Source organism: Strigops habroptila, chromosome 1 (genome assembly GCF_004027225.2).
Source record: "Strigops habroptila isolate Jane chromosome 1, bStrHab1.2.pri, whole genome shotgun sequence".
Taxonomy (NCBI): Eukaryota; Metazoa; Chordata; class Aves; order Psittaciformes; family Psittacidae; genus Strigops; species Strigops habroptila.
The window spans coordinates 8,163,938-8,176,828 of record NC_044277.2 but is presented as its reverse complement, the minus strand read 5'-3'; the positions used below and the strand labels follow the sequence as shown (position 1 = coordinate 8,176,828).

The 12,891-nt window shown below is 43.7% G+C and overlaps 1 protein-coding gene across 1 annotated transcript in view; it reads left to right on the top strand.

The window, feature by feature from the left end:
• PHF20L1 (PHD finger protein 20 like 1) overlaps window positions 1-12,891 on the top strand; it is a 211,504-nt gene that overhangs the window by 71,163 nt on the left and 127,450 nt on the right. Inside the window, exons 27-34 of the mRNA XM_030509285.1 lie at window positions 1,623-1,808; window positions 5,263-6,327; window positions 7,968-8,555; window positions 9,075-9,323; window positions 9,661-9,798; window positions 10,318-10,395; window positions 11,130-11,242; window positions 11,944-12,055. Of these exons, the coding sequence (XP_030365145.1) occupies window positions 1,623-1,808; window positions 5,263-6,327; window positions 7,968-8,555; window positions 9,075-9,323; window positions 9,661-9,798; window positions 10,318-10,395; window positions 11,130-11,242; window positions 11,944-12,055 (2,529 nt within the window). The remainder of the gene's footprint in view (window positions 1-1,622; window positions 1,809-5,262; window positions 6,328-7,967; window positions 8,556-9,074; window positions 9,324-9,660; window positions 9,799-10,317; window positions 10,396-11,129; window positions 11,243-11,943; window positions 12,056-12,891) is intronic.

Sequence of the window (12,891 nt, the reverse complement as noted above, 5' to 3'; positions counted from 1 at the left end):
TTTAGGAGTCTCCTGCACTAAAAACATGTGATAACACTGTTTCAGAGCAAGAATCAAGATCCCTGAATTGCATCTGGCTTTAACCTTTGTATTGTATATTCTTAACAGTAGATTGTACCTGTCCTCTGATCAGCACTTTCCCAGACACTTGAAGTTCCCATTAGTTGAAATCTCACGAATTCCCAGTATCAGTTGCCCTGAGATTATGGAGATTGATCTGATTATTTATTAAATGAAAAACCTGAGAAAGTGCTCTCTAATTTATGTTGGAACACCCAGAGATAGGAAGGATCTTCCATTGACAAAAACATATTCAATCCCCAGAAGGCTACACAAAGAGTTTGCAGTGCTTTAGCCAGCAACGCTGGACTTCTGGAGCTGCCCTTGGGTCTATTCCCTCCCTGGTTGGGGCAGGCAAATGTGGATTTTCTATGGGCCAATGAACTCTGTGTGACAGGAAGTCAGGTACCTCCTTCTCCTACACCAGAGGCCAAGAGAATGCCTTGGCTGGGGAGAGTTTGAACCCCGTGGTGTGATCCTTCATCCTCCTATCCAAATTCCTCTGACGTTGCTGCCTGGCCCTCTCTAAGGAGTTGCATTAAGGAGATATTAAGTAGATACCTGGTGCAAGTCTTCCAGCCACACAGTCACAGGGTTTTTCTGTTTCTGGGACACGCTGATCATTCTGGGGAATCTGGAAAGCATCTCCCCCCTTTCCTGCACAGTGCTGTTGAGTAAGCTCTGACTGTAGCTGGAGATGCCAGCAAAGATGAAGCTGTAACAGCCACAAGATGGAGATGTGGCCACGTTTGTCAGCCGCCGAGGGGGACTGCTATGGTGACTTACCACTGCCACCTGAAGCCACATGCATTAGGCTTCCTTGTTGTAAGGCTTCCTTGATGAACAGGTTGCTCTGTTGTGATGCTCTTAGCGCCTCAAGCTGGTAGCTGAGTGTAGCTGGAAAGCTCTTGAAGGTGAGAAACGTTTAGGCTTGAGGACTGCGGGTTCATATAAACAAGAAAGATTTCTGTTGTAGTATTGGAGAAAATTTGCTTTGTGGAGTTTTGGCTTCTCTGCTATTAAGGCCAGTTTGACAGGAATAGGGTCTTCAGATCCCTGCAGACGGCAATAAAGAAATTGGGTGGCCCCAGACAAAATTTCCCCAGTCACGTGCAGATCCTTCTGCAGGAGCAGTGCCTCATTCCCTTCAGAAACATTGATGTTTGCCTTCATCTCTCAAGCTGCACATCTATCATCTCCGTTGACCATCACTGCATTTGCATTAAGGGCCAGAGCTCACCCAGCCTCCCGCATGGCTCCCTGAGAGAGATGTGGCTGCTCTGCCTGCCGCTATAGCTGAAAAATGTGTTGAGGCTTTATTTTCTGTTTAGTTTTCAGAATAGAACACCTACAGTAGAAAACACTGGGGCCAATTGTGCAGGGTAAAAGAGGATGGGGAATTTGCATTTGAGGCTGGCAAGTGTCACTGAAAACAGGAAATTGAAGTTGTTTTCCTACTTTTTCTCTCCCAAATAGGCAAACGATGGGATCAAGCAGAGATGGGTCTGAAACTTTAGCGTTCAGAAGCGCTCCCTCCTCATCACATCCTGTTTTCCTTTCAGGCCCCTCAAAGTGTGAGGTAGAGCGGTATGCAGCCCTGCGCTACCAGCATGTCTATGTGCCATCGTGTGATGCTGATGGGGGCTACACGCCAGTGCAGTGTCAGCAGGGAGGACAGTGCTGGTGTGCTGACACCAAAGGACAAGAGATCCAGGGCACAAAGAGACGAGGACAGCCCCCTGCCTGCGGTACGTATGAGGTTTGGAGAAGGAAAAGTGAGCACATCTCCTTGTGCCTTTAGAAACAAACCTGAAGGACCAGTCCTCTTCTCAGCTCTGACAGATTCTGGTGTTCAAAAACTGACATATGAAAACCTCCCTGGGGTTAAGAGCCACGTTCTAATAAATTATTAAATATCACATTCATTTTCCTTTATGACCTTTTAGTTTTGCATACTGCAAGGCTTTTCTTTGCAGCCCTGACATCTGTCTCTTGAGTCCCAGAGCTGGGGTGTTAAGCCAGAATATCTGGGATGGTACAAGGAAGCCAGCGATGGTGGGTTTAGGTTTTACCTCTGTCCTTTGGTGAAATGCTATGGAATTTCTAAGGCATCTGACATCCTGAACATTTTTTCCTCATCTCTGTCACTGCATATTTGGCCATGAAAATTGCTAAATCCATTAAAAACCCAAGCCCCTAAAGAATTCAAAAAAGGTGTATGGGTTGGGGCTTCAAGAGATTTCATGAAGAATACACCATCAAATCAGTGCACCTAATGGAAATGACAGCAGAAATGTCCAAGGGCTAGAGGGGAGGAGGAAAGTTAAAAACCTTCACTCCGAAGTGTTTACCTAAATCCTCAGGATTGCGCTGGAGGGCCGGGGCAGAGGGTCTTAACACAGGGGCTGCCTTTGGGGAAGGTAATTGCTCTATCTGTGAGACACAGTCTTACCATGCAGCTAAAGAACGAGGAACCTACTGTGGGTGTCACGCTCCAAGTCACTCAGAGGGCTCTGGGCACAGAGAGGCTTACTGTGAAATGAAAACATTAGCATGCCTCCAAGGCTGATCACCAAGGATATTGCGAGAGAACCTCCGAGGGGCCTCACCATATGTTGGGATGGGTTGTTTTCTCTTTGAATGTGCTTTGCTAAGCCCTCCTGATGATTTTCAGGGTGGGGGGGAGCAATGACTTGAGGCTGATTGTAGCTTTTATTGGCGGACTCAGGAAATTTAAGCAGGGAAACATTTCTGCAGAGGTTTTGCAGACTGACTCCTGAGAAGGTTATTTCATGAGGCTGTAGCTGCAGTCTGTGTTCAGACAGCTCCATGCCATGTGCGTGTCTCCAGTTCTGCTGTTTTATTTCTCTTTAATATCTCTGAATCTCACAGTCAGCAGTGTGAAGGCTGGAGGAGGAGGAGATATAGGTGTGGGTAGCACGTTGGGTACTCGCATGACCTGAGGCACCAGGCAATCCTGAGAGGGACGTGCCTCTTTTACAGTAAATTCACCCCAGCAGTGCTTTTCTGTTTATTCCTTCTCACTCTCCTTTGATTTGATTCAACAGTGGGTAGGAGGGGAGAGCATTTAAAGACCACGATCCTACATTTGTTTTATATTAGCCTACTTGTGGGATTGTGGCTTACCCTAACTTATTAGTCCCCAGAGGAATGTTCTTCATCCCTCTTACCGAGAGCCAACACTGAAAACAGAAGGGGCCTATCCTACAGAAAATGCCTTTACAAAGGAACCACTGTGAGGCACCCTGAGACCCAGCCAGAAACCATAGAGCAGGACAAGGGTGTGAAAGGAGGAGGGAGGAAGGTGCTGATTATAGAGCCTCAGGTTACCTGCTGATCTATTCTAACAGCTTTCAAGATTTCCAGCTTTTATCCTTACTGTTAACAGGATTTATGACTGCTTTATCGTATTGACTAAATGTGGAGTAAATGAGGATGAGGTGGCTGAGCCCAAGGGAGGCCAAGGACAACGGTGGTGCTTAGGGAGAAAGTGTGAGAAACATGGGAAGTGCATATAGCTTCCATATATCCCCTTTGCAGGCAGGCAAGGGGATATATGGAAGGAGGCTGAATCCAGATCGTTGTGTTCAGCACTCCCCTATGGAATCATCTTCCAGGGATTTGCCTAAATGCCCTTTAACCTTTTATCCCTCTAAGCATCCTCCGGCAATACGTTTCATGGTCATAATTATGTGGTCTACCTCTGACCTATTCCAATTCCTATAATGTGAGAAATACCGAGTATCAATTGTCTGTTCTGAATGATGTGAAGAATCCTGTTTGTATTAAAAACCTTTACCACTATTTATTTTGTCCAAGCTGAATAGTCTCTCCTACTGGAAAAGCTGTTCTGTCCTCAAAATATTTTTGCATATCTTCTCCATAATTCTCCTATTTTTCAAGGAAACCATGTGGCACATGATTCAGGCTGCTGCCTGCGTTCTGGAGATCCAGTCAGTGCCCCTAACCAGTCATGTCTGTTTGGTTCTCAGTGACTTTATATCTACCAAGTCTTTCCTTTTTTAATGTCTTTTGAGCCTTCAGCTGACATATTTAGATGTTATTCTTCAGTGATGTGTTCAATCCTAACTTGAAGCCATTGGTGTTCATGTATGAATGTACAGATGGGCTGGATGCAGATATGCTTATAACATAGCTTGGGCTAGAATATGAGTGGTACTGTGGATACCCTCAGTACCCTGGCATTTGACTATTTTTGTTGAAACTGTGTTTTTTTTCTGTTAGCACTCATTTCTAAATGCCATCTGGTTCTTAGCACTCTATTACTGCTAAATTCAACAATTTGTTTTCAAACCTCTTGTAATGAACACTTCTTATAATGAAACTTAAGACCTAGGTAGGAAGCCTCCATAAATTCCTCATTAGTGGGCACTGATTAAGATAACTTCCTGTTTTTCTGCAATAAATTTCTCTTTCTTAGGTTCACATGTTGCACCTGGGTCATCAAAGCTTTTCATTAGAAGTAGTCATCTTACCAGAAAGTTAAAGTGCTTGGAAAAGACTTTACTTATTCTTTCAGCTATAGGAATAGGTATGAGGATTTACACTGGGCAACAATAGAACCAGACAAAAGCCACAGAGCAGACAACTCAGACACGGTGAAGGAATATTTCCCTTCATGTTCTGTCTTGACTGGAGAATTTTATTTATAGACCATATTCTACAACAGTTCAGATTTCCTTATCAATGTGCAAGATACATAGTTGAAGAACTAGAGACAAGTTAAATTACACTTCTATGTGGTTTCTGCCACATAAAGACTGCTTGAAAGATGGCCACAGAGTTTGGAGGTTCCAAAATCTGAAGGGAGCCTACAAGGATCCCAGAGAGGGACTCTTCATCAGGGACTGTAGTGATAGGACAAGGGGGAATGGGTTTAAACTTCAACAGGGGAAGTTCAGGTTAGATATAAGGAAGAAGTTCTTTACTCTGAGCGTGGTGAGGCACTGGTTGCCCAAAGAAGTGGTAAATGCTCCATTCCTGGCAGTGTTCGAAGCCAGGTTGGACAGAGCCTTGGGAGACACTGTCTAAGTGTGTGGTGTCCCTGCCTGTGGCAGGGGGTTGGAACTGGATGATCTTAAGGTCCTTTCCAACCCAAACCATTCTATGATTCTATGAAAATGTGCATTTATATTATTTCTTTTTAAAATCTTTGTCTAGGTGAAGCACAAGTGTGCATCTCAGAGAGACGACGGGCCCTGTCCAGGATCTTCTATGGCCCTGCTGGGTACTTCAGTCAGCCCAATTTGTTTTCTACACCAGATAAGCAGTCAGAAAAAGTAGCTGGGTTCTCAAGACCCTGCCCTCCCTCCTTCAAGGAGCTGTTTCTGGACTCTGGATTGTCATCGCCCATTGCAAAAAGCCCGTATGTCAGCCAGATTCCTGAGCTAGAAACCACCCTTAGTGAAGCCATCACGGGGATTTTCCCATCAAGGCAACTGGCTCAAGTGGCACTGCAGTTTACCACCAATCCAAAGCGTTTCCAAGAGAACCTCTTTGGAGGAAGGTTCTTGAAGAATTTGATTCAGTTTAACTTCACAGGTGCACTTGGCACTAGTGGGAAGTACAACATTGGCCAGTTTTTCAGAGAGGAAGATGTGGCAGAGAGGGATAATGGCCAAAGCCTTCTGGAATCAGCTGAGGCATTTTCATTGGAGGTATCAAAGGGGAGCTCCATTTTGAGTAAACCTCTTGTAGGCAGCTTTGGCCGCACAGTAATTCTACAGGACAATCAGAATATGATGAAATTCCTTTCCTCTGTTCTGGAACTACCAGAGTTTTTCACTTTTCTTCAACAAGTGATTTCTGTCCCCAAAAGCGTTGCTGAAGATTTAGGTGAAGTAGTGAAACTAGCATTGGGATCTGAAGACTGTAGTGAGGAGCCAAGGGACCTTTTTGTTCCAACATGCACCAAGGAGGGGAGGTATGAGGAAGTTCAGTGCTATGCAGGAGAGTGCTGGTGTTTGGACACTTCAGGTAAGGAAATTCCAGGCTCAAGATCTCAAGGCAAACGTCCGAGGTGTCCCACTGATTGTGAAAAGCAAAGGAGAAACCTGCAAAACTTGAAGCAAAGCCTGCCTGCAGGATCAGATCTCTTTATTCCCTCTTGTACTGAGGATGGAGACTTTCTTCCACTCCAGTGTTATGGAACGAATTGCTTCTGTGTTGATTTGAATGGCAAGACTATTCCAGGAATAAGGGGAAAAGCTGGAAAGACGATGCAGTGTAAGTCCTAGGGACTGGGAATTTAAAGATGCTTCCTGTTGGGAGGGATTTCACGATTCTTTCTTCATATCTGATTATATCTAGAAATGTATGGATGATGTATGCAAACAATATTGTGCCCTAGCAAGGGGACAAGCAAATCAGCCCTGCAGTTGCAGGGGAATAGTGGAAAATACAGTGTATGTAAACCTTGATATCCAAAGTCTTAAAGATGGTTTCCCTCTTCTTTCAGTGCATAGGGTAGGCACTCTCAAAGCAGAGGAACCTGAGGTCCTGCCTTGTTAATGAGCATGTCATCAGCATATGTCTCCACCTAAGTGCATAGTGAGTGTGTATAACATCCATGATGCCCATGAGACCTGGAGCATCTGTGTAACTGAATGTGACCCATGCTGGGTGAAAAAGCCCTTTTACTTGTAGGACCAAGTCACCTGGGCATGGTCGCTGACTCATCCTTGTCCTGACAACTGAAGAGCTTTAGTGCCTTAAACCATAACCCTTTTTTAGTCATTTAGCTCAAAACTATATCTTCACCTTGGTATGATGTCACAGGAGCCCAAACACAGGAGAGGGATTCAAAGGCTAATCAATTTCTCATAAAGGTCATGCAGTCAGACCAGAGAAGTGAGTTGCAAATGACTTGTTAGACATCAAGTTGGCATCACAACTTGCTTACAGACTGTCAACTGCCTTTTCTTGCCCTTCTATTACTGTAATACAAAGGAAGAAGGAAGCACATAGGCTGGATATATTTGTCCTTCAAGTTTCTGTGAACTGAAAATGGCAAATAAACAAGGAGAACAGACCAAGAGAAGATCCTGCTTCTCATTTTGGAAGGAATAGAAGAGTATCCGGCAGATGACAGTGGTACATAGTGAAGGAGCTCCTTTGAGTAGCAGTTCACAGACTTAGTGGGGAATTTATCACAATGATCTGAATTGGTAGGGGATTTATATCTAGCAACCCGTCTGTAGTGCAATCAAAAGTAAACAGGTTCATAATTCTCTGGTGCCAAAAAGGAGATCAGCTTCTGTGTTTTGCTAGCTTTGTAGAGCTCCTTGGTGGCAAAATGCAATTTAGCTCTGGAGATAGCAGAAAAGGCTTTGAAAACAAACTCATTCAAGCATTTTGAAGGGATGGTGTTTTTATATTCAGCTGCAATATTCAGTAGGGAATAGGAAGAGAAGACAACAGAATCTGAAAATTCTGGTTAGGTCCAAGGGGAAATAAAATCAGTATTATCCTACTATTCAGACTGTTGCTCTTGCAGAGATTGTTGAATAAAAAGTAATTATTGCATTACCAAGCGTATCTGAAAATAACTTGTGCGTGTGAACAAATTCAGGAAGGCATTTAGTGGCATCAAGCAACTATCCTCCACCAGTAAGAACTACAGGCACCTAATATGCTCAGATATTTTTATATGCATCTTCCAGTGCTCACATGCCTTTGGAAATCTTACCCTGGTTCAGCATGGGTGCTTGATAGCATTAGCCCTCTTAGTAACAGACTAGAAAGGTGGTTGTTAGTACTGGGATAAGTGACCAGGTTTTAGTGTTTATAGTGCTAAGGGTGCAAGTGGTACTGTATATCTTCAGTGCACTCATAGGATGTGCTATGCATGTTTTTCCTTTTCCCAGGCCCAAGTGCTTGCCAAGTGACAGCTGGTGAGGAGTTTCTAAAGGCTGTGAGACTCCTGTTGTCAGATCCCAGTGCTCTGCCGCAGCCCTACAGTGTTTACCTCCCTCAGTGTGATGCTGAGGGTGCCTGGAGGCAAGTGCAGTGCAGTGGTCCTCCTGAGCAAGCCTTTGAGTGGTACGACAGGTGGATTGCAGAGAACAATGAAGGCAAGAACTTGCCCATTGCTGATCTATTGAGCATCATAGCTGGATATAAAGAGGCATCTTCCAAAGGCTTCTCAGCTTTTGTTAAAGCTTTGTATGAGGCTGGGCACCAGAATGTCTTCCCAGCATTCACCACGTATTCCTCCTTTGCTGAGCTCCCACCTGAAGCGCTGGAAGGAAACTTGACCTATGCATCTGAGAACATTTTACTGGACCCATATATATTCTGGCAGCTTCTGAATGAGCAGCTGACCTATTATCCAGGGCCCTATACTGATTTCAGTGCTCCATTAAGCCACTTTGAACTTCGTGATTGTTGGTGTGTTGATAGCAAAGGAGAAGAGCTTCAAGGAACAAAGGCAGAAGTGAACCAGGTCCCAGCATGTAAGTAACAGAATTTCTGGCACATAAGTAGCAGTGTTTCTGGTCTTTGCTCTTATGCCACAAGAAGAAAGTCCTTTCAATTGCTGTGAAGTAGGAGACTTGTCAGAAATATCAATACTGCTATTGCCGCTGGCCACCAGAGGTGGGGTTACTCATTTTGGATAAATAAGTGGGAATTTATTCTCAGCTTTGGGAATAAGGAGGAATAAAGTTTCATATCAAGTTTGTGTAGACTTTGTAATTTGGACATATAATGCTTTTGTAGAAGATACTTATCCAGATGGCAAAGGACATTTTAAAGTTAGAAACAGTGTATGAAGAGTACTTTGGAAAATTCAGGACTACACTGTGATGTAAATGGCTTTCAAGTCTGACTTCTATTATGCAATTCAAAATATAATGCATGTTAGTGAATGCAGAAGGAAATGGAAGATGCTAATTAAAAGACCAGTTAGTTTTCACATGCAAATCTTTACTGGGTTTAGATGAAAGGCATTAATATACCCTTTGGTCCTATAGGTCCTGGTATATGTGAAGGTGTTAAGCAAGAAGCCATGAAATTTATGGAAGAGGCAGAGCAGCTTATCCTGGCATCAAACCGTTCTCACTTTGCGTTTGGAGAGAGCTTCCTGATGGCAAAGGGAATACAGCTCACAGACACGGACCTCCTACGTTCTGCTCAGCCCTACGGATCAGAGGTGGTGGTGGTGGTCTCCGAAAAGCTGTTATCAGGCAGTGACTATGCTCTCCAGCTGGCTGCACAGTCAGGTAGGAGGAAGAGAGATGAGAGCTTAATTAAATGGATTAATGCCCAGAATCTGTACAAGACCACTCTGTGTCAAATGTAATTTTGCTGAAAAACAGGTGCAACTCAGCAGGTATAATTAATCAGTGTAATTAACCTGCCAACCCAAGAGCTGATTTCTGCTGTCTTATATGTATGACATGATGACTATATACGATCTGGACACTTACCAGCCTTTATGTGCTTGCAGGTTTGTTAATTTGCCTTCTGAGGTACAGGGAACATTCAGGTGTTTGCAAACGTGCATTTAAAATACCTTATATTGGCCACTAATAGTTTTCTTTAACTTATCTTTTACAGTCTTGCATTTCTACTGGAGGAATCGCTTTAGTTCGAAAGGTTCTGCTGGGCAAGCAATGCAGCTGGGATTTCTTCCTTACATCCCACAGTGTGATGGCCTGGGGAACTGGGAGCCAACGCAGTGCTATGAGAGCACAGGTGAATGATTGCTAACAAGATGCTTTGAACAAAGAAAAGCTAAGCAGAATTCTAATAAAACAGATGGAAAACCTGCATTCTTGTAGCCAAACTAGAGAGAGGTGAAGTGGATGGAAAATTGACTGGATTGAGGGACTTAAGTGGCAGCATATTTGGGCCCAAAAATGAGCCAGTGTTCGGTTGCTTGGTGCTAGTAGTGTTCCTCGGGGGTCAGTTCAAGGGCCGGTATTGCTTAGTGCCTTCATCAGTGACCAGAACGATGAGGTGGAGTGCACTCTCAGCAAGTCTGTGGATGATACGTTGCAGGATAGGGATGCAATGAGCAAATCTTACCAAACTGCTACATTTCCATTCTCACCACTGCTCTCAAGTGTGGTATACTTATCTCTGGATAACAGAGTGAACTGTGACTTAGATTTACTGATCACTTTCTATAGTGCTGCAAAGGATGAAAATCCTCCCAGTATACAACAAAGCAGTACAATATCTAAAATAAAGCTGCTTTTCTTCTCTGGCCAGGTCATTGCTGGTGTGTGGATGAGAGGGGACGCTATGTCATGGATTCCTTGGTCTCACGCTCAGCAGAACTTCCTAAATGTCAGTTGGTTTTTTCTTTCTAAATATTTGGTTTTACCTGTTCATACAGATTTTAATATTTATTGACAACTCTAATATGATATGCATGCATGAAGCAGTGCTGGTTTCTAACTATTGCAAGAAAAGGAAAAGGAATTTTATGTTTGTTTTGCTAATTCATTTGATTTCATTATGTGTGATTCTGGCTTGAATGGTTGTAAGTGTAGTGATAGGACAAGGGGGAATGGGTTCAAACTGAAACAGGGTAGCTTTAGATTAGATATAACAGAGAAGTTCTTCCCTACGAGAGTGGTGAGGCCCTGGCAGAGGTTGCTCAGAGAAGTGGTAGAAGCTCCATCCCTGGCAGTGTTCAAGGCCAGTTTGGATGGGGCTTGGAGCAACGTGCTCTAGTGGAAGGTGTCACTGCCTGTGGCAGGAGCTTGGAACTGGGTGAGCTTTAAGGTCTTTTCCAGCCCAAATCATTCTATGATTCTATGGTTTGAGAATGGACCTTCTAATTGTTGGTGGCCCAGCTCGAGCAGCAGGATTGGGCTAGATGTCTAAACAGATATCTCCAGAGGTATCAACCGTCCTGTGATTCTGTGGTTATCAAACATTGATCAGGAATTCCCTGCCTGATGCTGTAGCAGAGCCTAATGGAGATCTGCAAAGGAGCTGGGGATGTGCCCCTTTCTCTAGCTGAGGTTTGAGAACTTGGTTTTATTTAACATGCATGGGTGTTTTCTCTTTTACAGGCCAGACATCATGTCAGCGCTCTCGAACCAATGCCTTAATTTCCAGCTGGAGACGGAGTGGTTCAAAACTGGATGCCTCTACAGCTGACCTATTTGTCCCCTACTGCCTTGAGGTGATTTAACCTGACTGAGAGAGGAAGAAACAAAACCTCCCTGGTTTTGCTTATGCCATGCCAAAGGCCCATATAGTTTCAGTCTATGCCCCTTAAGCACCCCTTAGTGCATCCCTATTGACCTGAAAGAAAAGGATAAACCAAAGCTAACAACGGGCATTGCCCTGCATAAGGCAGAATTTAAATAGCTTTGAGATGACGACTGGGCATAGAAAGCTCTGTCCCTGCCTGCGTTTCCCTCCTACAGGTTGGCTCTGCATAGTCCTTTTGTAGGGCTAAGCTTAATAGGCACAACATAACTGATTGGCATTTGGGGAGCTCTTTCTTCCTCAGCTGTGAGAGAATGTCAGGATGAAAGGGATTTGAATGCAGGTGTCCCAAAATAGGGTCCGTGATGCTCTCAAAACATGGCAGTGAGCAGGATAGAGCCCTGAGATGGGCAGGGAACAGACATTTCAAAACAAGATTATACCAGAACTTCATCTCGATGGGCTTTCTGCTTCTGCATCCTGCTTCTTTCAGAGCGTGGTCTGTGCATTAAATTAGGTAGATTGAAATTTAGTATTTTATGTTTCATTTCAGTATGTTGTACTGATGGAAAAATACAATCAAATATTTTAACCAACCTTTGGGATATGCATTTTGGCATGTCTGTGTTAATATACATTGTTCTGCAATGACATGTAATTGATTCTTTGTAGACAGGAGAATATGCTGTGCTACAGAGATCCAACAGAGATATTTGGTGTGTAGATCCTGTGTCAGGAGAAGTATTTCAGCGTGGCAGCAAAGATTTGGATGGCAATCCAGAGTGTGAGTAATGCTTTACCACAGCCTGTGACATTAGTGGCAATGCCTAATGCTTTGCAGCATATGTGCTTTTCAGAATGATGCCTGTGAAACACAGAGGTCTTACAGTTTAATTCCTCAGTGATATGGTACATACAAGCACATCAACATTGAAAAGGTATCTCAAAATAGTTATCCTTTATTAACATCAGAAATAAACCAGTGAAACAAAGTGATGGTCAGGCTTCTATGCATTTTTTTACCTTCCATTTCTTACCACCATAGAAAATTCTTTGGGCTTGTGGATGAGTCTTCCAAGGCAGTGAATCCTGAACTGTGGGAACTGGGCCATGTGCAGTCAGCATTTTATATGGTGCATAACTGCTCCATGGAAGGCTATTAGATTTATAATACCTTTTTATTGTCTTCAAATAAAGATAGTGAAGTTTTGAAGTCTTATAGAAGATGGTTGATCCAGAAAGTTGAAGAATCTCTTCTTAATTTGAAGAATCCCTTCTTGTAGGAATTAGGATGCCCTATTGGCTCTGCTCTTCTGAACAGTACAGCCAGCCCCAGAGCCTACAGTGCTCCTGTGCTTGTTTCTTCAGTTCTTTAGTGATTTTCTGCTGCCACCTCCCAGAGCAAATATGGGAGAGTTTTCTGCTGGCTTCAGGCAAACCTTCTCCCAGAGCATCTGTAACAGTACATAATTACTCAGGAGAGGTTAGTGAGTTAGATAATAATTTCATCTGAGCCAGCAAGTCTGCTTTCTTCCTCTTATATATGGGTTAATGATAGAAGTCCATGAGGACATGCAACAGGGATAAGTAACTGCACATTCACTGAGGAATTAGTTGTGT